The following is a 19,947-nucleotide window of genomic DNA, read 5'->3' as shown; positions in this document are numbered from 1 at the left end:
AGAACTATCTAGGCTTACCTATAGCCCTCTATTTTTCTAAGCTCCATGTACCCATCCAGGTCTTAAAAGACCCTAACGTTTCTGCTTCCACCACTGCCACTGGCAGCCCATTCCACGCACTTCCCACTCTCTGTGTTGAAAACTTACACCTGACATCTCCTCTGTAACTACTTCCAAGCACCTTAAAAAATGCCCTCTCATGCTAGCCATTTCAGCCCTGAAGAAAAGCCTCTGACTATACACATGATCAATGCCTCTCATTATCTTGTGCACCTCCATCAGGTCATCTCTCATCCTCTGTTGTTCTGTAGTGAGGCGACCAGAACTGAGCACAGTACTCCAAGTGGGGTCTGACTAGGGTCCTATATAGCTGCAACATTACTTCTCAGCTCTTAAACTCAGTCTCACTATTGATGAAGGCCAATGCACCATATGCCTTCTTAAGAATAACAATATGCCCCATGTTATTGAGAAAGGCAAGATATGACATTGCAGGGGCCTTGAGCAATATCTTTGTGTCCTCCCTAGCTACAGAACAAGTCCCAGGGCACTGGCAAGTAGCTAATGTTGTTCCATTATTTGAGAAGAGAAATGGGGTAATCTTGGAGACTAAGGACTGGTGAGTCTCAGATCAGTAGTAGGGAAGTTACTGGAGACGATTCTTAGAGGTAGGATTTATGAGCATTTAGAAAACCATGGTTAGGGACAGTTAGCATGATCCTATGTGGGTTAAGTTGTGTCTCAATAACTTGATTGGATTTTTCAAGAAGGATGAAGTTAAGGTTGTGGATTTTATTTATATGCATTTAGTAAGGCTTTTGACAAGTCCCTCATGGGATGGTCATCCAGAAGATTAAAATAAATAGAATATATGGAGAATTGGTTGTTTGAATTCATAATTTGCTTGCTCATAGAAGACAGGGCAGTAGTCAATGGGTTTATTCCAGCTGGAGTTCAGTGACCAGTGGTGTCTCACTGGGGACCTCTACTGTTTGTGATATTGTTCTATATCTGACAGCAAACTTCTCCACTATCCACAATACCACCACTTTCTATATTATCTGCATGAATATAAGATAGTCTGTAGAAAAGCTATGCGACAAGTATCATCACTCTCATCATTGGGAAACAAGTGTGGGTCACTATGAAGGACTATTTGTGAGCTAATTATTTTTCAGTTCTAGACAAGTGAGGGTGCGTTGTTGAAGATGAAATCCCAAATGAGACAGCCCTTACTCTTGGAGCACAGTTTCACTTAGTACGATAAATTTATATTGGTACTATTATTTAATTCTGTGTTATGTATTATAAGCTTTTTAATAATCAACTAGTACATCTCAGGAAATATCAGTAGATAAATATCATCAGAATTGATGTGAGATCTTGCATTTAGACCAAACTGTTGCCTACAACATGTAGATAGAATTAGAGTCATAACATCATGAAGAAGTACAGCATAGAAACAAGCCCTACAGCCCATCTAGTCCATGCCAAAACCATTTAAACTGCTTACTCCCATTCACCTGCATTGGGGCCATAGCCCTCCATATCTGTACCATCCATGTCTCCATCTAAACTTCACTTAAATGTTGAAATTGAGCTTGCATGCACCATGTGTGCTGGCAGCTTATACCACACTCGCATAAATCTCTGAGAGAAAAAGTTTTCTTTCACGTTCACCTTAAAATTCTCACCTTTCACCCTTAACCCATGAACTCTGTTGGAAGCCCACCCAACATCAATGATAAAAGCCTGTTTGCCCTTACCATGTCTACACCCCTCCACCCTCCATAATTTTGTAAACCTCCATCAAGTCTTCTTTCAACCTACATCCTAAGGAACGCAGTTCTAACCTATTCAATATTTCCTTATAACTCAGGTCCTCCAGACCTAGCAAAATTTTTGTAAATTTTCTCTGCACTTGTTCAATCTTATTTACATCTTTCCTGTAGATGGTGACCAAAAGTGCACATGATATTCCAGATTAGGCCTTACTGATGATATATACAACTTCAACAAGGACTTTGTCAAATGCCTTACTAAAGTCTATGTAAACATGCAATGGCTTGCCTTCATCCACTTTACTGGTAACTTCCTCAAAATCTCTATATGGTTAGTTAAATATGACACACCATGTCTATCCGCATACTTATATACCCATTCCTTTAGAATGCTTTCCAATAACTTCCCACAACTGATGTTAGGCTCATTTGCCTATAATTTCTTGGTTTATTTTAAAACATTTTTTATTTTTGTTTAAAATTTTTTTTGAAGTTCATCATCAAATAAACATTTCCATAAGTTATTTCAGATATTGTACATATATATCATATAATCATATTTGCGACAAATCTCCACATAATATTTATCTGAGGTATAAACTTATAGAAAAGACAAGAAAGAACAAGCAAAAGGAGAAAACTATGTACAAGTAGGGAGTGATCTTTTTTTTAACAACATATTCATTGATTTCTGAGAATAAAATCAGGCGTGTGAGGTGTTATGTAGTTAAACCATTTTTCCCAGTATGAATCAAATTGTTCCAACTTATGATTAACAGATAGTGTTATCTTCCCCATTTTGTAAATGTCCATTGTAATTTCCATCCATGCATTTAAAGTTGAGCTCTCCTGTGATAACCATCTCCTGGTTTTTAAACAGCGGAGCACCACTGGCTATCCTCCAGTCCTCTGGTACCTCTCCTGCGGCTAAGGCTAAATATCTCTCCCAGAAATTTCTGCACTTGACTCCCTTAGGGTCCAAGGGAAAACCTTGCCAGGCCTCAGGGTAGCAGTTTTGTGTGCAGTTTTGGTCACCGAATTACAGGAAGGATATTAATAAGGTTGAAAAAGTGCAGAGAAAGGTTTCAAGGAAGTTACCAGGACTTGAGAAACTGAGTTACAGAGGAATGTTGACTAGGTTAGGACTTTATTCCCTGGAGCGTAGAAGAATGAGGGGAGACTTGATAGAGGTATATCAAATTATGATGGGTATAGATAGAGTGAATGCAAGCAGGCTTTTTCCACTGAGGCAAGGGGAGAAAATAAAAACAGAGGACATGGGTTAAGGGTGAAGGGGGAAAAGTTTAAAGGGAACATTGGGGGAGTGGTTTCTTCACACAGAGTGGTGGGAGTGTGGAAAGAGCTGCCGGATGAAGTGCTAAATGTGGGCTCACTTTTAACATTTAAGAAAAACTTGGACAGGTACATGGATGAGAGGTGTATGGAGGGATATGGGCCAGGTGCAGGTCAGTAGGACTAGACAGAAAGATGGTTTGGTAAAGCCAAAAAGGGTCAGTGCTGTAATGTTCTATGGTTCTAAACACCTCCTCCTCTGTAATCTGCACTGGGTCCATAAAGTTGATGCCGCTTTGCCACATTTTTATTGGCTCGGTATCCATTGCCTTGGTAAACACAAATGCAAAGATTTCTTTTAATATCTCCCCCATCTGTTTTGGCTCTGCACGTGGATTACCATTTTGGTCTCCCAGAGGACTAATTTTGTCCCTTTTAGTCTTAACATATCTTCACCTTGTCTGCTGGAGCAACTTCATGCTTTCCTGCTCTCTTTCTTAAGTGCTCTCTTGCATTTCTTATACTTCATAAGCACCTCATTTGTTCCTACTTGGCTAATCATGCGGTGCACCTCCCTTTTTCTTTTAGCTAGGGCCTCAAAATCTCTTGCAAACCAAGGTTCCCTACATGTGTTATCTTTACCTTTTATTCTGACAGGCACATAAAAGCTTTGAACTCTCAAAATTTCACTTTTGAAGGCTTCTCACTCTCTTCATACAGCTTTGCCAGAAAACAGTCTGCCCCAATTGACACTTGCCAGTTCATTTCTGATACCACCAAAATTGACCTTTCTCCAATTTAGAATCTCAACCCACTCCAGATCTATGCTTTTGCATATTTACATTGAAATTAATGGTATTGTGGTCATTGAATGCAAAGTGTTAAACTGCACAAACTTCTGTTACCTGCTCTGTCTTATTCCTTAATAACAGATCCAGTATTGCACACTCTCTTCACGAGACATCTGTGTACTGATGAAGGAGTCTCTATCCCATCTAGTCCTTTTCCAGTATGGGATTCCCAGTCAGAATATGGAAAACTAAACTCATCTACTATAACAACCCTATGTTTCTTGCAACAGTCTGCAATCTCTCTACAAATTTGTTCCTCTAAATCCCCAGCACTGTAACAGCCCCATTTACTTTGTCATAACTTTAATATTTCTTAGTTCCACTCATAATGCCTCACTAGTCAAGTTCTCCAGTCTGACCTGATGGAGCAAAGCTGTGACATTTTCCTTGACTAGTAACACCACCACTCCTCCTTTAATCCCTCCTGCTCTGTCACATCTAAAACAACAGAACCCCAGAATACTGAGAAGCCAGTCCTGCCCCCACTGCATCCAAGTCTCACTAATGGCTACAATGTCGTACTTCCAGGTGTTGATCAATGCCCTGAACTCATCGGCCTTTCCTTCGACACTTCTCACATTGTTATATATGCAGGTCAGGACACTCGTCGCACTATGCTCAACATTTTGATTTCTGACGTTGTCTGCGGTCATACCAACGTCTGCCTCCATAACCTCTTCACAAACTGTTCTGGCACTCTGTGCCCATCCCCCTGCAATTCTAGTTGAAACCCCACCATGCAGCGTTAACAAACCTTTACACAATGATGTTTGTCCCCCTCCAGCTCAGGTGCAAACTATCCCTTTTGTACAGATCCCACCTTCCCCAGAAGGGAGCCCAATGACCCAAAGAGTTTTATGCCCTCCCTCCTACACCAACTCCTTAGCCGCATGTTAAGATGAATAATCTTCCGAGTTCTGGTCTCACAAGCACGTGGCATGGGTAGCAATCCTGAGATCACTACCCTGGATGCCGTACTCTTTAACTTAGCCTTAAATCCCAGAACTCCCTATGCAGAACCTCATCACTCATCCTACCCATGTCATCGGTATGTTCATGGACTATGACCTCTGGCTGTTCACCTTCCTACTTAAGAATGCTGTGGACTTGATCTGAGATGTCCCAGACCCTGGCACCCGCGAGGCAATACCATCCGGGAATCTCGTTCTCACCCATAGAACTTCCTGTTCATTCCCCAAACTCAGGGGTCGGCAACGTTTACCACTAAAAGAGCCAATATGGACCCATTTCCCACAGAAAAGAAAACACTGGGAGCCACAAAATGAAATAACACTGCATACAACGGGTTTTTTTTTGCCTTTATGCTATGTATAAACAAACTATAATGTGTTGCATTTTTGAAATTGATGAACTCCTGCAGAGAAAACGAAATTACATTTCTGCATGCAACAAAAACATTTTGAACTCCGAAAAAAAGACGTTGGGTTGAAGGTTACTACATAGGTAGCTTACCTTGGATCGAAGAATTAAAAGAATGCGCGCACTGGCGGGTGTCAGGCATTGGCAGTTGTGATGTATATTAATAGCGATAAAAAACACGTTGTAGCGGTGTAGCGCTACACGCAGCGCTAAAATAAAGACTGCAGTCAAAGGTAACTTTATTCGAACTAAACAGCCTTGCTTTAAAGCCTCCCTCAACCTGTCCCCGTGGGCGCGGATGCTCCAAAAGACACGTACTCACAAACCCCCGTAGGCTATCTCCCTTAGTCGGAACGGTGGCTAATTGTGAGCCGGTTCGGATGTGCCAGGAAACGGTGTCTCCGCAAAGTTTTCATATTGTACAAGATCACCATAATCTTCAAATTTTGAATTACATTTCAAAAGCTAACAAACCACGGGGAGCCGCATCACAGAGATCAAAGAGCCGCATGTGGCTCTGGAGCCGCAGGTTGCCGACCTCTGCCCAAACTGATGAATCCCCTATCACCACAGCATGCCTCTTCTCCGTCCTTCCCTTCTGAGTCACAGAGGCATACTTAATGCCAGAGACCAGACCACTGTGACTTTCCTCTATTAAGTGATACCCCCCAACAGTATCAAAAATTGTATACCTGTTCTTAAGGGGTTGGCAACAGGGGTACTCTGCACTGGCTCCTTAAACCCTTTTCCCTTTCTTGTACCTTGTGTGTAACTATCTCTCTATATGTCCTATCCATCACCCCTTCAGCCTCCCGAATGGTCCGGAGTTCATCCAGATCCAGCTCCAACTCCTTGACATGGATTGTTAGAAGCTGCAGCTGGATGCACTTCTTGCAGATATAGTCATCAGGGATGCTGGAGGTCTCGCTGCCTTCCCACGTACTGCAAGGGGAGCATTCAACTATCCTTACTTGACACAAAATGTAGAGGAGCTGTGACCCAAATACAAAACAGTGGAGATGATTTAGTGGTGAGTGGCTAGTTTAATAATAAACTCCAAAATGAGAAATCACAAGGGGCCACGAAACAAGAGGGGTACTAAACACAACAAAGCAACAAGGAAACTAAAGAACTGGAGCAACTGGTTAAGACTGGTTGATTTGATGGGTGATTCCGGACTATAGATGAGAGCCGGATTTAAATAGGCTGTAGGTGATGAGTTGGAAACAAGTGGCAGGTGACTCTTGTTACCTTGGTGGAGACTGGGAGCTGCCTGCCTGTGGAGGCCTGACAGGACAGACAGGACACATCCCCTCCTAGGATGCTCAGCATCCCAGGACAAAGCCAATAGGTCTGTTGGAACTCCTCGATTAGGATGGATCCAAGATGAAACAGGACAGCATCCAAGATGTTTCATCTGGCCAGTCAAGCAGGTAATGCACACCCCATCCACGATGACATGAATCCATCAACCAGTGAACTGTATACACTGTATCACCTTCCACCATTCTAGTTTCTTGAAGCTCTGCTCCCCTCCTCAATGTTTTTTCCGTTGAGGATCATATGATGGGTTGCACCAACAGATCACAGCTCTCAACTCTGCTGCAAAATAATAATCTCCAAGAGAAAGTAGACCTCATCCACCCTTTTCCTTGGCTAATTGCAAAGTTTTGAGACAAACTCTAGGCCATTTACCTAGCCAAATATATCTGGGTCATATATAAAAAATAAAATCGAAGCAATAGTGATCAGTGTGGATGCTGAAAAGGTATTCGATTCGGTTAATTGGAATTTTCTTTACAGAGTTTTACATAGATTTGGTTTCCATGACACAGTTATTAAAGTTATACAGGCACTATATGATAACCTACTGCTAGGATTAAAATCAATGGATATTTATCTGTTATGAATGTACCACAGCTCTTGAGGGGCCAAAGTGTGCGGGGTAACCCCCTTCTTTGTGAGAATCGCAAGATCACTATTGAGTCAGTTCAGGAGACCCAGGAAATGAGAGAAGGACATGCAGAATCCACAAGGCGTTGGAATGTGTCTTGTTCTCTGAGAGGCGGACCCATTGATGCCGGCTATTGTCTCTTGGAGACCAACTTGTTATTGCATCCTGTACGGTGCATCGACGCCCCAGGCAATGAACCGAGGGGGAGATTGGTGGAGGGATTGCATCATCCCAACCTGATTGACATCTGAGACCCTGTGAGTCAGGATAAAAGAGGGTCTGTGGGAACAGCCCCTCAGACACACCAGAAGAAACGCTAGCGATCCCATAATAGCAAAAGCCAGTGGGAAGGCCACGTGCGTCCGTTTCCATTTGCCCCGGAATCAGTGTGCCTTGACCATGAAAGAACGGTTTTTAGCTAACAATGGGGAAATCAACTCCCAACGACTCTCGAAGGATTGACATCATAAACGGACTGGGCAGGTTTTAACCTGTCTTTCTCTCAAACCAAAACGCTGCAGCTTGAACGAATTAAAAGTGACTTTTATATTTCCATTGGACAATACATTAACCCCTAGACAACGATAGAGCTATTTCTTATTGATTATTATTATACCCGCGCTTTTAGATTTAGTATTGACGACGTATATTATCTGTATGTTTGCATTGATATTATTTTGTGTATTTTAATCAATAAATACTGTTAAAAATAGTACAATCAGACTTCAACGGACCTCTCTATCTTTGCTGGTAAGTGACCCAGTTACGGGGTATGTAACATATCAAATAGTTTTACCATAAAAAGGGGCAAGAGACAGCGTTGTGCATGGTCACCGCTACTCTTCGCATTATATCTGGAACCATTAGCTCAATACATCAGACAAAATGAAGATATCAGGAGAATTACTATTAAAGGGACAGAGCATAAATTGGCCTGTTACGCAGATGACATTTTTGATCTATCTAGGGCAGTCAACATACTCTTTACCTAAATTGATGCAATCCTTTGAACAATATGGTCAATTATCAGGATACAAGATCAACATAGATAAAAACCCAATTACTTTCATATAATTATAGCTCACCAAGAGAAATTGAAAGTAATGATTGGTAGGTGACTCCTGTTAACTGGGTGGAGGCTGGGAGCTTCCTGCCTGTACATCCCTGACACTTACTTTGATAATCTAATCCTGTAGAAATGAATGCCAACATTGCATTCACCTTCCTTACCAGCAACTCAACCTGCAAGTAAACCTTTAGGAAATCTTGCACAAGTACACCCAAGTTCCTTTGTAGCCCTAGTTTCTGAAATTTCTTCCAGTTTAGAAAACAGTTTAAACCTTTATTCCTTCTACCCGGGTGCATGGTCATATATTTCCCTGCACTATATTCCATCTGCTGCTTCTTTGCACATTCCCCTTGTCTGTCCAAGCCCTCTGCAGACTCCCTGCTTCCTCAAACACTACCTGCACTTCCAGGCATTTTCATATTCTACGCAAACTTGGCCACAAAACTATCAATTCTGCCATCCAAATCATTGACAAATAACATGAAGAGAAGCAAACCCAACACTAGTCCCTGTAGAACACCACCAGTCACCAGCACCCAACCAGAAAATACTCAATCCCACATATTGCCTCCAGCCAATCAGCCAATATTCTTTCCCTGCTGTTCTCTTTCCTGTGATCCTATGGGCTCTTACCTTGTTAGCAGCCTCATTTCTGGCACGTTGTCAATGGCCTTCTGAAAATTCAAGTACACAACAATCACTGACTCACCTTTGTCTATCCTGCTTGTTGTTTCCTCAAAGAATCCCAACAGATTCGGCAGGAAAAAATTCCCTTTAAGGAAACCATGCTGACTTTGGCCTATTTTATCATGTGTCTCCAAGTACTCTGAAATCTTATCCTTGATAATGGACTCCAACATCTTCCCAACCCCTGAAGTCAGGCTAACTATTCTATAATTTATTTAATCCTGCCTCATTCCCTTCTTAAAGTGTGGAGTGGTATTTGTAATATTTTAGCCCTCTAGAACCATTCCAGAATACAGTGATTCTTCAAAGATCATTACTACTGCCTCCACAATCTCTTCAGCCACCTCTTCAGAGCCCTGGAGTATAGTCCATCTGGTCCAGGGGATTTACAGTATCTACCTTCAGATCTTTCAGTTTCCCAAGCATCTTCTCCTTGGTAATACTAAACACTCACTTCTGCACCCCCTTCGATCTTGGATTTCTGGCATACTGCTAGTGTCTCCTATGGTGAAGATTGACACAAAATACACAATAAGTTCTTCCACCATAGCTTTGTCCCCATTACTAACTCTCCAGCATCATTTTCCAGCAGTCTAATATCAACTCTCATCTCTCTTTCATTCTGTATATACTGTTCCTGCAATAAAACTTTGATATCCTGTTTTATATTATTAGTTGGCTTACATCCATATCTTATCTTTTCCTATGGCTTTTTAGTCGCCTTCTATTGGTCTTTAAAAGCTTCTAGTTTCTGGATGAGGATGGATGAGATTTTATGGTGTATTCGGCCCAGAGAAGCTGCTGACTCCACACAGGTTGGTTCTGGGAGACCGGACAATGCAATACAGTCTCTAGCTATTGGTTGGCGCGTTCAGTCTGGCCATTGGTCTGTGGGTGGAATCCTGAAGACAGACTCACAGAGGCACTCAGAAGATTACAGAATGCCCTCCAGAAGATGGATGTGAATTGATGGGACCAATATGGGATCAGAGTCTCTTGGGATAGACAGGGATTGTAACAGGCTAGTAGGTAACTGGTTAGAGTTCTTGTCTTGAGCACAGACCGAGCAGATTGAGATGAAGTTGCAGATGTCATCTCCTAAGGAGGGCCACCAGAACCGCCAACTGATGAAGGCCTGAGTATGCTTGGTTCCAGGGTGACAGGATAACCGGGAAAAATGACCTCACTTCAATACCTGTGAGCGGACAGCTGGGAACATAAACACGGTTAGTGGGGTATTGAGAAGGGGCCGCCTCGCTCTGTTGAGCAGCTGTCGTGGTTTTTCGTGCCTCACAAATGACCAGGAGACACAGAAGATTCTTCAAGAAGGGTTAAACTTTAATTTGCAAATCAAAGCTGAGACAGTCAGTGAGCTAGTCGCTGATTGCCCACCGATCCTTGGACACAGCATTTTTTATAGCAAAATCCTGGTCCAGTTTCACAGGTACGTCCCATTGACTTAATCATGTTCCAATCCACATCTCCCAGCTGTCTCTCACCAACACACCATCTTCTACATTCTTAAGATTTCATTCTCCTACTAAATTGGGTACATGCATAGCAAACAGCAAGTTCAAATTACATAATCTACATCAAGTCTGACTACATAGTTTTGGTTACACAGCAAAGGAGTTCAAAGCAAAACATCTCTTTGTTACCTCTCATTACCACACCATTGTCTTCTACATTCAATTGGATACATGCATAGCAAATAGCAAACTTCAAAGCTGACTACATCTCTTAGCTACCTTTCATTAACATATATTAACACACCATTGTCTTCTATATTCCTAGCATTTCATCTTGGGTACATGCATAGTAGATAACATTTCTTTAGCTACCTCTCATTAACATACTATTGTCTTCTACATTCCTAAGACTTCATTCTACTAAATTGGGTACATGCATAGCAGACTGACTAGTTACACAGCAAACGATACAAGTTTTATACTCCATAATATTTTTATACTCCAATACTCCAATATATCCCCCCTTTGAGACCCAGAGGGACTCACACAGAGACAGAAGACTAAGAGTCCGCGCACAAAAGCCCAAATAAACTCAAGCATTTATTCCCAAATCTCGGGTTAAACTATAATTTTCTGTGCCAAGACCTTAAAGTATTCTCTCCCTGTTACCCTGGGCCGCTGAGCCAAAAACCTGTCCCTTTGTACCCGAGACAGGGAAAAAGACTCAGAAGCCCTTACAATCTACTCCCACACTGTCGTTTTGCTCTTGTTCATCCTGCAGGTGTTGTAGGCTGTAACGATACATTTTCGGTGTTTCTTTCTCCACTAAGCTTGCTTCAGTAATTGCCAAGAGCATCGGAAATTGTTTGGTTGCAGCGCGCACTACAAGAGATTTGAGACAAGGAAGAAAACAGCACAGCACAAGCGCACAGCTCAACAATACAATACTGACAGTTATTGCTATTTTAGTCAGCCATGCTCCGCACCCTCCGAGTCTACTTTCTAACCAGTCAAAAAACTGATGTTCAAATCCTGCATTCTGTTTGACCTCCGTCTGCAGATTCTTTAATTTATTCATTGCTCTGGTGAAAGACCCTTCTGGGCTATTATTGTTCGGTATGAAAGTGCAGCATTGTTCTCCAAACATTACACACACCCCCCCTTTTTCTGCCAAAAGCCAATCCAGTACCTGTCTGTTTTGCCACGCCATTCTGCTAGTTGCATCTAGCTGTTCCCCTCAGGCCTCCAGTGCATCATCGGTGTAGTTGATGAATCTCTGCTGATTATAGTATATCCATTCAACATTTTTGCTTACCCCTATCACAGGTATGATAGCTTCCCAGCCTGCAGCAATCTCATTTCGTGCCTTGAATTCGTTAGGTATACCTCTCGGCTGCTCTATACTGTCAATCCGGAATGTTGGGTCCGGGTCATATTTTCTCTTCTGCCGTAGCAGCGTCCGCTGCTCAGGCAAGTTAGCATTGGACTGTACTTCAGGGGACATTATAACTTCCCAAAGCAGCATGACACGCGTACATGTTCCTTCCCACCTGAGGGGGAGCGTAGATACCAGACCACCTTCCTGTCCACACAGCCACCATGTGTCTGCTAAATGGATAGTCTGAGAGTCCATTGCACCCTCAGGAGGAGGGGAACCCGTCAAGTGTCTTTTACCTGGGGTTACATCCCACGTCTGAGTGCAGTTGCCTCGGAAGTGGCCAACCGGGTGAGTGCCCACCCGGATGAAACATTCATAACTCAGATGGTCCTGCATTATAAGCTGTTGCAGTGTAGGTGTCTGGCTTCTTTTATTTATAGCCCATGGTCTGCTGTAATTGCATTCAGAGGCAAGCTTGCTTTGATCAAACTGCGAGGAAGCCTGATATAGCATACACCAATAGGGGCACATTGGTGCATTGTTCAGACAGTTTGGATAGCAGGGATCTGCTTTAAAGCAAATCCTCATGAAACAAGCCCTAACCGGACCTGGACACTGTCGTTCGCATTGTTCCCTGTGCTCCCTTCGCCACCGCGTGCAAGTAGAGGAGTTATAAGGCATGGGAACTACATGCTGAGTGGGGCTTTCCCTTGAGCACAGGTAACAATTTTGTCTCTTCATCATTCCTGCCATGTATGTTGTCCATTGTTACCACTGATTAGTACGTGTCTTTAACCATGGTGAGGAGGTAAGTGTCGTGCTCCTTTTACTTCTTTTCTGCAGGTAATTAGTCCCATTCCATATCTGCCCCACTAATGGTTCCCAAGTCTGCACTGGAGTATATGGGTGCTCTGTCCCCAGGGACACAACTGGTCGTTCCCAGCTCATCCCCATTATCTGAAGAAGCCCTACTATCCACCACCACATCCTGAGGGTCTTCAGACCCATCCTCAGAATCAAAAAGCTCCCTTACTAATTGATCAAACTCTTGCGGTGCAGTGTCAGCTTCTTGTTCCCTCGTCTGTCTCCTGCTAACTGCTCTTCCGCATCACTTACCTCGGACACTTCACCTGATTGCCCTTGTAGGACTGCCCTCGTGCAATGGTTCAGATGGTACCAGGTGGAGCGGCCTTCTACCTGAACTGCGGTGGGTGGTGCCTTGGTCACCGTAAAGGGTCCTTCCCTTCTTGGCTCGTTCCACTTTCTCCGAAAAACCCGCATGTAAACCTGGTCTCCTGGTTTGATCGGTCCTTCCCCTTGTATGGTCTCCAGCTCTTCCTGTTTTTCCTGGGCATAAATAGACCTATGTATCATAGTTAACTGCTGCATGTATTGTTTCAATTCTATTTCCAATTGTTCCAAACTACGTCCCTTATACGGCCCTCTTCGCTGGGGCACTGGCATGGGCCTCCCAGTGAGCATCTCATGCTGTGTCAGGCATGTCATTCGATTAGTTCGCATGCGGTAACTCATCAATGCTAACGGTAAAGCAACGACCCAATTAAGTTTAGTGTCGAATACTTTGAGGTCTTGGCACAGAAAATTATAGTTTAACCCGAGATTTGGGAATAAATGCTTGAGTTTATTGGGGCTTTTGTGTGCGGACTCTTAGTCTTCTGTCTCTGTGTGAGTCCCTCTGGGTCTCAAAGGGGGGATATATTGGAGTATTGGAGTATAAAAATATTATGGAGTATAAAACTTGTATCGTTTGCTGTGTAACTAGTCAGTCTGCTATGCATGTACCCAATTTAGTAGAATGAAGTCTTAGGAATGTAGAAGACAATAGTATGTTAATGAGAGGTAGCTAAAGAAATGTTATTTGCTATGCATGTACCCAAGATGAAATGCTAGGAATATAGAAGACAATGGTGTGTTAATATATGTTAATGAAAGGTAGCTAAGAGATGTAGTCAGCTTTGAAGTTTGCTATTTGCTATGCATGTATCCAATTGAATGTAGAAGACAATGGTGTGGTAATGAGAGGTAACAAAGAGATGTTTTGCTTTGAACTCCTTTGCTGTGTAACCAAAACTATGTAGTCAGACTTGATGTAGATTATGTAATTTGAACTTGCTGTTTGCTATGCATGTACCCAATTTAGTAGGAGAATGAAATCTTAAGAATGTAGAAGATGGTGTGTTGGTGAGAGACAGCTGGGAGATGTGGATTGGAACATGATTAAGTCAATGGGACGTACCTGTGAAACTGGACCAGGATTTTGCTATAAAAAATGCTGTGTCCAAGGATCGGTGGGCAATCAGCGACTAGCTCAATGACCGTCTCAGCTTTGATTTGCAAATTAAAGTTTAACCCTTCTTGAAGAATCTTCTGCGGCTCCTGGTCATTTGTGAGGCACGAAAAACCACGACACAGCTTGCACCATGGCTTCAATGTCCCATTGCACTGCTCCCACGAGACAGTGAGCAGGGAGGATGACATCAGGTACCTCAGGGGTCTCAGAGGAGGGAAATCTTCAGGAGAGGCCACCAGGCTTTCCATTCTTGGAACCAGGGCGGAAGGCCAAGCTAAGATAGAATCTTGAGGAAAATAGGGACCAACGAGCTTGATGAGACACTTGGCCGTACAGATGTATTCCAGATTCTTATGATCAGTCCAGATTAAGAATGGCAGTTTTGCTCCCTCCAACCAATGCCTCCATTCCTCCAGAGGTAGCTTCACAGCCAGCAGCTCCAGTTTTCCGACATCGTAATTCTGCTCCGTGGAGGTGAGGCAGTGAGAGAAGAAGGTGCAGGGGGTGCACTTTCTCATCCTTGGCTGAGCGCTGAGAGAGAACGGCTCCTACGCCAATGTCAGACACATCCACCTCCACAATGAACTGCTGGTCGGGGTCGGGTTGAATCAGGATGGAGGCAGAGGAGAGACATTCCTTCAGGTCAGTGAATACGTTTTCAGCAGCAGAGGGCCAGGAGAATCTGACAGCCGATGAGGTAAGAGCAGTGACAGGTGCAGCCAGTGTCCCGATGCACCAACCACTCTCTGAGTCAAAACCTTCCTCTAATATCACCCTTGAACTTCCCACCCCTTACCTTAAAGCCATGTCCTCTTGTATTGACCAGTGGTGCCCTGGGGAAGAGATGCTGGCTGTCCACTCTATCTATTCATCTTAATATCTTGTATACCTCTAACTTATCTCCTCTCATCCTCCTTCTCTCCAAAGAGTAAAGCCCTAGCTCCCTTAATCTCTGATCATAATGCACACTCTCTAAACCAGCCAGCATCCCGGTAAATCTCCTCTGTACCCTTTCCAATGCTTCCACATCCTTCCTGTAGTGAGGGGATCAGAACTGACACAGTACTCCAAGTGTGGTCTAACCAGCGTTTTATAGAGCTGCATCATTACCTCGCAACTCTTAAATTCTATCCTGCGACTTATGAAAGCTAACACCCTGCAAGCTTTCTTAACTACCTGTGAGGCAACTTTCAGGGATCTGTGGACATGTACCCCCAGATCCCTCTACTCCTCCACACTACCAAGTATCCTGCCATTTACTTTGTACTGTGCCTTGGAGTTTGTCCTTCCAAAGTGTACCACCTCACACTTCTCCGGGTTGAACTCCATCTGCCACTTCTCAGCCCACTTCTGCATCCTATCAATGTCTCTCTGCAATCTATGATAATCCTCTACACTATCTACAACACCACCAACCTTTGTGTCATCTGCAAACTTGCCAACCCACCCTTCTACCCCCATCCAGGTCGTTAATAAAAATCACAAAATGTGGAGGTCCCAGAACAGATCCTTATTGGACACCACTAGTCACAACCATCCAATCTGAATGTACTCGCTCCACCACAACCCTCTGCCTTCTGCAGGCAAGCCAATTCTGAATTCACCTGGCCAAACTTCCCTGGATCCCATGCCTTCTGACTTTCTGAATAAGCCTACCGAGTTGAATCTACCATCTGTGGGTTATGAATGTCTGAGTTATGGACAGAGGAGCCCCCATAACATTATTAAGTACAAAAGTCAGATGAACATATTTTCATTCCACATCAGATACAGAATCAGAGTCCGGTTTATCACTGGCATGTGTCATGAAATTTGTTAACTTAGCAACAGCAGTGTAATGTAATACATGATAATATAGAATGAAAAAAAGTAAATCAGTTACAGTAAATATATATATTAGATTTAAAATAGTGCAAAATAGAAATAAAATATGTATATTAAAAAGGGAGGTAGTGTTCATGGGTTCAAAGTCCATTTATAAATCATATGGCAGAGGGGAAGAAGCTGTTCCTGAATCGCTGAGTGTGTGCATTCAGGCTTCTGTATCTCCTTCCTGACAGTAACAATGAGAAGAGAACATGTCCTGGATGATGGTGTGAAGCATCATACGGGAGGCGGGCGAACGATAGGCTTTTATTAGCAGCAGAAGTGACCACAACATCTTGGAGACTGAGGGAGGAGCAGTGCCTCCAATCGCCTTTATACAGGGGTCTGTGGGAGGAGCCACAGGAGCAGTCAGCAGAGGGGCGTGTCCAGACAGGTATACACATAGTTTACCACATTCACCCCCCATTTGTTTTAAAAGAGAGTCCCCACGGGGCAAAGTTTCTTACAAGTATATTTACAGGTTAAGTCTATCAGGTGGTCGAGTCTGTCACTGCGATCTACGTAGCACCGGTGGTGATTGTGACGGTGGTTGTGCTGGCTCTGTCCTGACTTGAGGTGCCAGCCCATTAGGCGTCAGTAACCCCTCATGCGTGTGTGTGGCGCCCAGTATGCGAGTGTCGTGAGGAGACTGCGTAGGGCTTGGTGTGCGCGATGTCTCGTAGGTATATACATCAGTGGGTATGGGGTTCATAGTCACCGTGGAGTGTTCGGGGTAGGGGTCTGCTGCTCCTGCAGGCGCCAGGTCGTGGATGGGGACCGTGTCCTCCCACCCATCAGGTAAGACCACGTAGGCATACTGGGGGTTCGCATGAAGTAGGTGAACCCACTCGACCAGCAGGGAGTATTTATTGCTCCTTGCATGTTTCCGGAGCAGCACTGGCCCTGGGGACGTCAGCCAAGCCGGTAGGGTGGTCCCAGTGGCAGACTTCCTGGGAAAAGAAAAAGTCGTTCATGAGGGGTGGCATTGGTGGACGTGCATAACAGAGAGCGGATGGAGTGGAGTGCCTCGGGGAGGACCTCCTGCCAGTGAGAGACTGGCAATCCCTTTGACTTAAGGGCTAAAAGTGTGGCCTTCCACATGGTGGCATTCTCCCTCTCCACCTGTCCATTCCCCTGGGGATTATAGCTCGTGGTCCTACTAGTAGCAATGCCCTTAGCCAGCAAGTACTGGCGCAGCTCGTCACTCATAAACGAGGACCCTCTATCACTGTGGATATAGCAGGGATATCCGAACAGAGTGAAGAGCTGGCACAGCGCTTTTATGACGGACGTGGCAGTGGTATTGGGGCAGGGGATGGCAAAGGGGAACCGCGAGTACTCGTCAATTATGTTGAGAAAGTAGACATTGCAGTCGATGGAGGGAAGGGGGCCCTTAAAGTCGATACTCAGTCACTCAAAGGGGTGGGTGGCCTTGATAAGTTGCGCCTTTTCAGGACGGTAGTAGTGCAGTTTGCACTCAGTGCAGACTTGACAGTCCCTGGTCATCGTCCTGATTTCCTCAAGGGAGTAAGGCAGGTTCCGGGCTTTCAGGAAATGGTAAAGCCGGGTGACCCCCGGGTGGCAAAGATCTGCATGGAGGGCGTAAAGCCAGTCAAACTGTGTGCTGGCACACGCTCCCCAGGACAGGGCAACAGGGGGCTCATTGAGCCTTCCAGGCCAGTACAGGATATCATAGTTGTAGGTGGAGAGTTCTGTTCTCCACCTCAAAATTTTATCAGTTTTGATTTTGCCCTGCTGTTGGTTGCTGCACACGAACGCAACTGAGTGCTGGTCGGTCAGCAAGGTGAACCTTTTGCCGGCGAGATAGTGCCTCCAGTGCCTAATAGCTTCCACTATGGCCTGGGCTTCTTTCTCCACCGCGGAGTGCCGAATTTCAGAGCCTTGAAGGGTATGAGAGAAGAATGCTACTGGCCTTCCTGCCTGATTGAGGGTAGCAGCCAGCACGAAGTTGGAGGCGTCACTCTCTACTTGGAAGGGAATGGTCTCGTCCACCGCATGCATCGTTGCTTTGGCAATGTCCCCTTTAACGCAGCTGAAGGCTACACGGGCCTCGGCAGAGAGGGGAAATGCGGTGGACTTGACCAGGGGGCAGGCCTTGTCTGCGTAGTGAGAGATCCATTGGGCGTAATAGGAAAAGAAGCCCAGGCACCGTTTGAGGGCGCTGAGAGTGGTGGGAAGTGGTTCCACCAGGGGGCGCATACAGTCGGGGTCAGGGCCAATGACCCCGTTCCAACACAGACTTGTCCCTGTTATAGGTGAGGTTAAGAGCTTTGGCCGCTTGAAAAAATTGTTGGAGGTTGGTGTCATGATCCTGCCAGTCGTGACCACAGATGGTGATGTTATCCAGATATGGGAACGTGGCCTTCAGTTGGCACTGGTCCACCATCCGGTCCATTTCCCTCTGGAAGACAGACACCATTCGTGACACCGAAGGGGAGGCGCAGGAAGTGATAGAGCCTGCCTCCTGCCTCGAAGGCGGTGTAGGGGCAGTCCTCCGGGCGGATGGGGAGCTGGTGGTAAGCGGGTTTCAGGTCTATGGTCGAATACACCTTGTACTTGTTCTGATTGACCATATCTGCGATGCAGGGTAGGGGGTATGTATCAAGCTGTATGAACCTATTGATGGTCTTGCTATAGTCCACAACCATCCTATTCTTCTGCCCGGTCCGAACAACAACCACCTGGGCTTGTGCTTGGCTCAATGATCCCCTCCCTGAGCAGCCGCTGTACCTCTGGCTGAATGAAGGCCACGTCCCCCACATTGTACCTCCAGCTTTCAGTTGCCACAGGTTTACAGTCGGGGGTCAGGTTGGCGAACAGCAGTGGGGGAGGGATCTTGAGGGTGGAGAGGCTGCAAGTGGTGTCAGTAGCACAGCCATTGGCATGGTGTTGGGTGGGATGTGCAGGTCGGTGTGTGTGTGTGTGTGTGTGTGTGTGGTCAGTAGCGGGGTATATGACGAAGTCCCACAGAACTGAGGATTTCTGACAGGTGGGAGGGGCCCGTCATACTCCATTGTCACACTTTTCAGGCAGCACTGGAAGTCGAGCCCCAATAGCACAGGGGCACACAGTTGAGGCATGACCAGTAACGCAAAGTTCTGATATTCTGTGATCCAGAAGCCATGGTGACCTTCTGGCTTACCAGCTGTGTCACGAGTCTGCTGCATTGCACTGTGTCTGGGTGAATAAAACTCTCAGTGCTGCCCGTGTCAAACAGGCAGCTAGTCCTGTGCCCCTCCACCAGGATGTTCATCATTGACCTCGCGAGCTGGTGTGGAGCACTTTGGTCGAGGGTCACGGAGGCCAGAGTTGCATCGCCGTCTTGTTGCCTGGTTAGCATCCGTGGGTCGGAGGCGGGGAGAGATGGTGCCGACAAAGATGGCCGCCCCCATGCTTTGCACGAGGTGGGTAGGCATGATGGCGGCAACCAAGATGGCGACCCCCATGCCTCGCACGTGGCGCTGCTCGACCCCGCTCGTGGTTTGGACTTACAGGCCTTGGCGAAGTGGCCTTTCTTTCTGCAGCTGGAGCACGTAGCTTCTAGGGCCGGGCAGCGTTTTCGGGGGTGCTTTTCGAGTCCGCAGAAGTAACTCTGCACGGACCTGCGACTGGCAGCAGCCGAGGTCGATTCAACGGCGGATTGCGGGGCCTGCAGCATCCATGGGGCCGGCGGGAGATTGCGCACCTGGACAGCATCAGCATTGTGCAGCGCAGCCTCCAGCATGTCGGCCAGCTCCATCGCTGAATGTAAGGTAAGATCGGCGTGTTCCAGCAGTCGCTGGCGCACGTACACTGACCTGATCCCCATAACAAAGGCGTCTCTTACCAGCAGCTCTGCATGCTGTTCCACTGTCAGTCCCCTGCAGTCACAGGCCTGCACGAGTTTG

At 45.5% G+C, this 19,947-nt stretch overlaps 1 protein-coding gene across 1 annotated transcript in view; it reads right to left on the bottom strand.

Moving 5' to 3' along the window:
* The window catches only part of LOC132392178 (uncharacterized), a 68,576-nt gene that overhangs the window by 807 nt on the left and 47,822 nt on the right, over positions 1-19,947 (bottom strand). The window contains exons 3-4 of the mRNA XM_059966024.1: positions 12,979-13,209; positions 8,962-9,002 (exon numbers count right to left, since the gene is read on the bottom strand). Of these exons, the coding sequence (XP_059822007.1) occupies positions 8,962-9,002; positions 12,979-13,209 (272 nt within the window). The remainder of the gene's footprint in view (positions 1-8,961; positions 9,003-12,978; positions 13,210-19,947) is intronic.

The sequence above is a fragment of the Hypanus sabinus genome, chromosome 4 (assembly GCF_030144855.1).
Source record: "Hypanus sabinus isolate sHypSab1 chromosome 4, sHypSab1.hap1, whole genome shotgun sequence".
Lineage (NCBI taxonomy): Eukaryota > Metazoa > Chordata > Chondrichthyes > Myliobatiformes > Dasyatidae > Hypanus > Hypanus sabinus.
The sequence above is the reverse complement of the archived record's forward strand: the minus strand, read 5'-3'. Positions and strand labels throughout refer to the sequence as shown.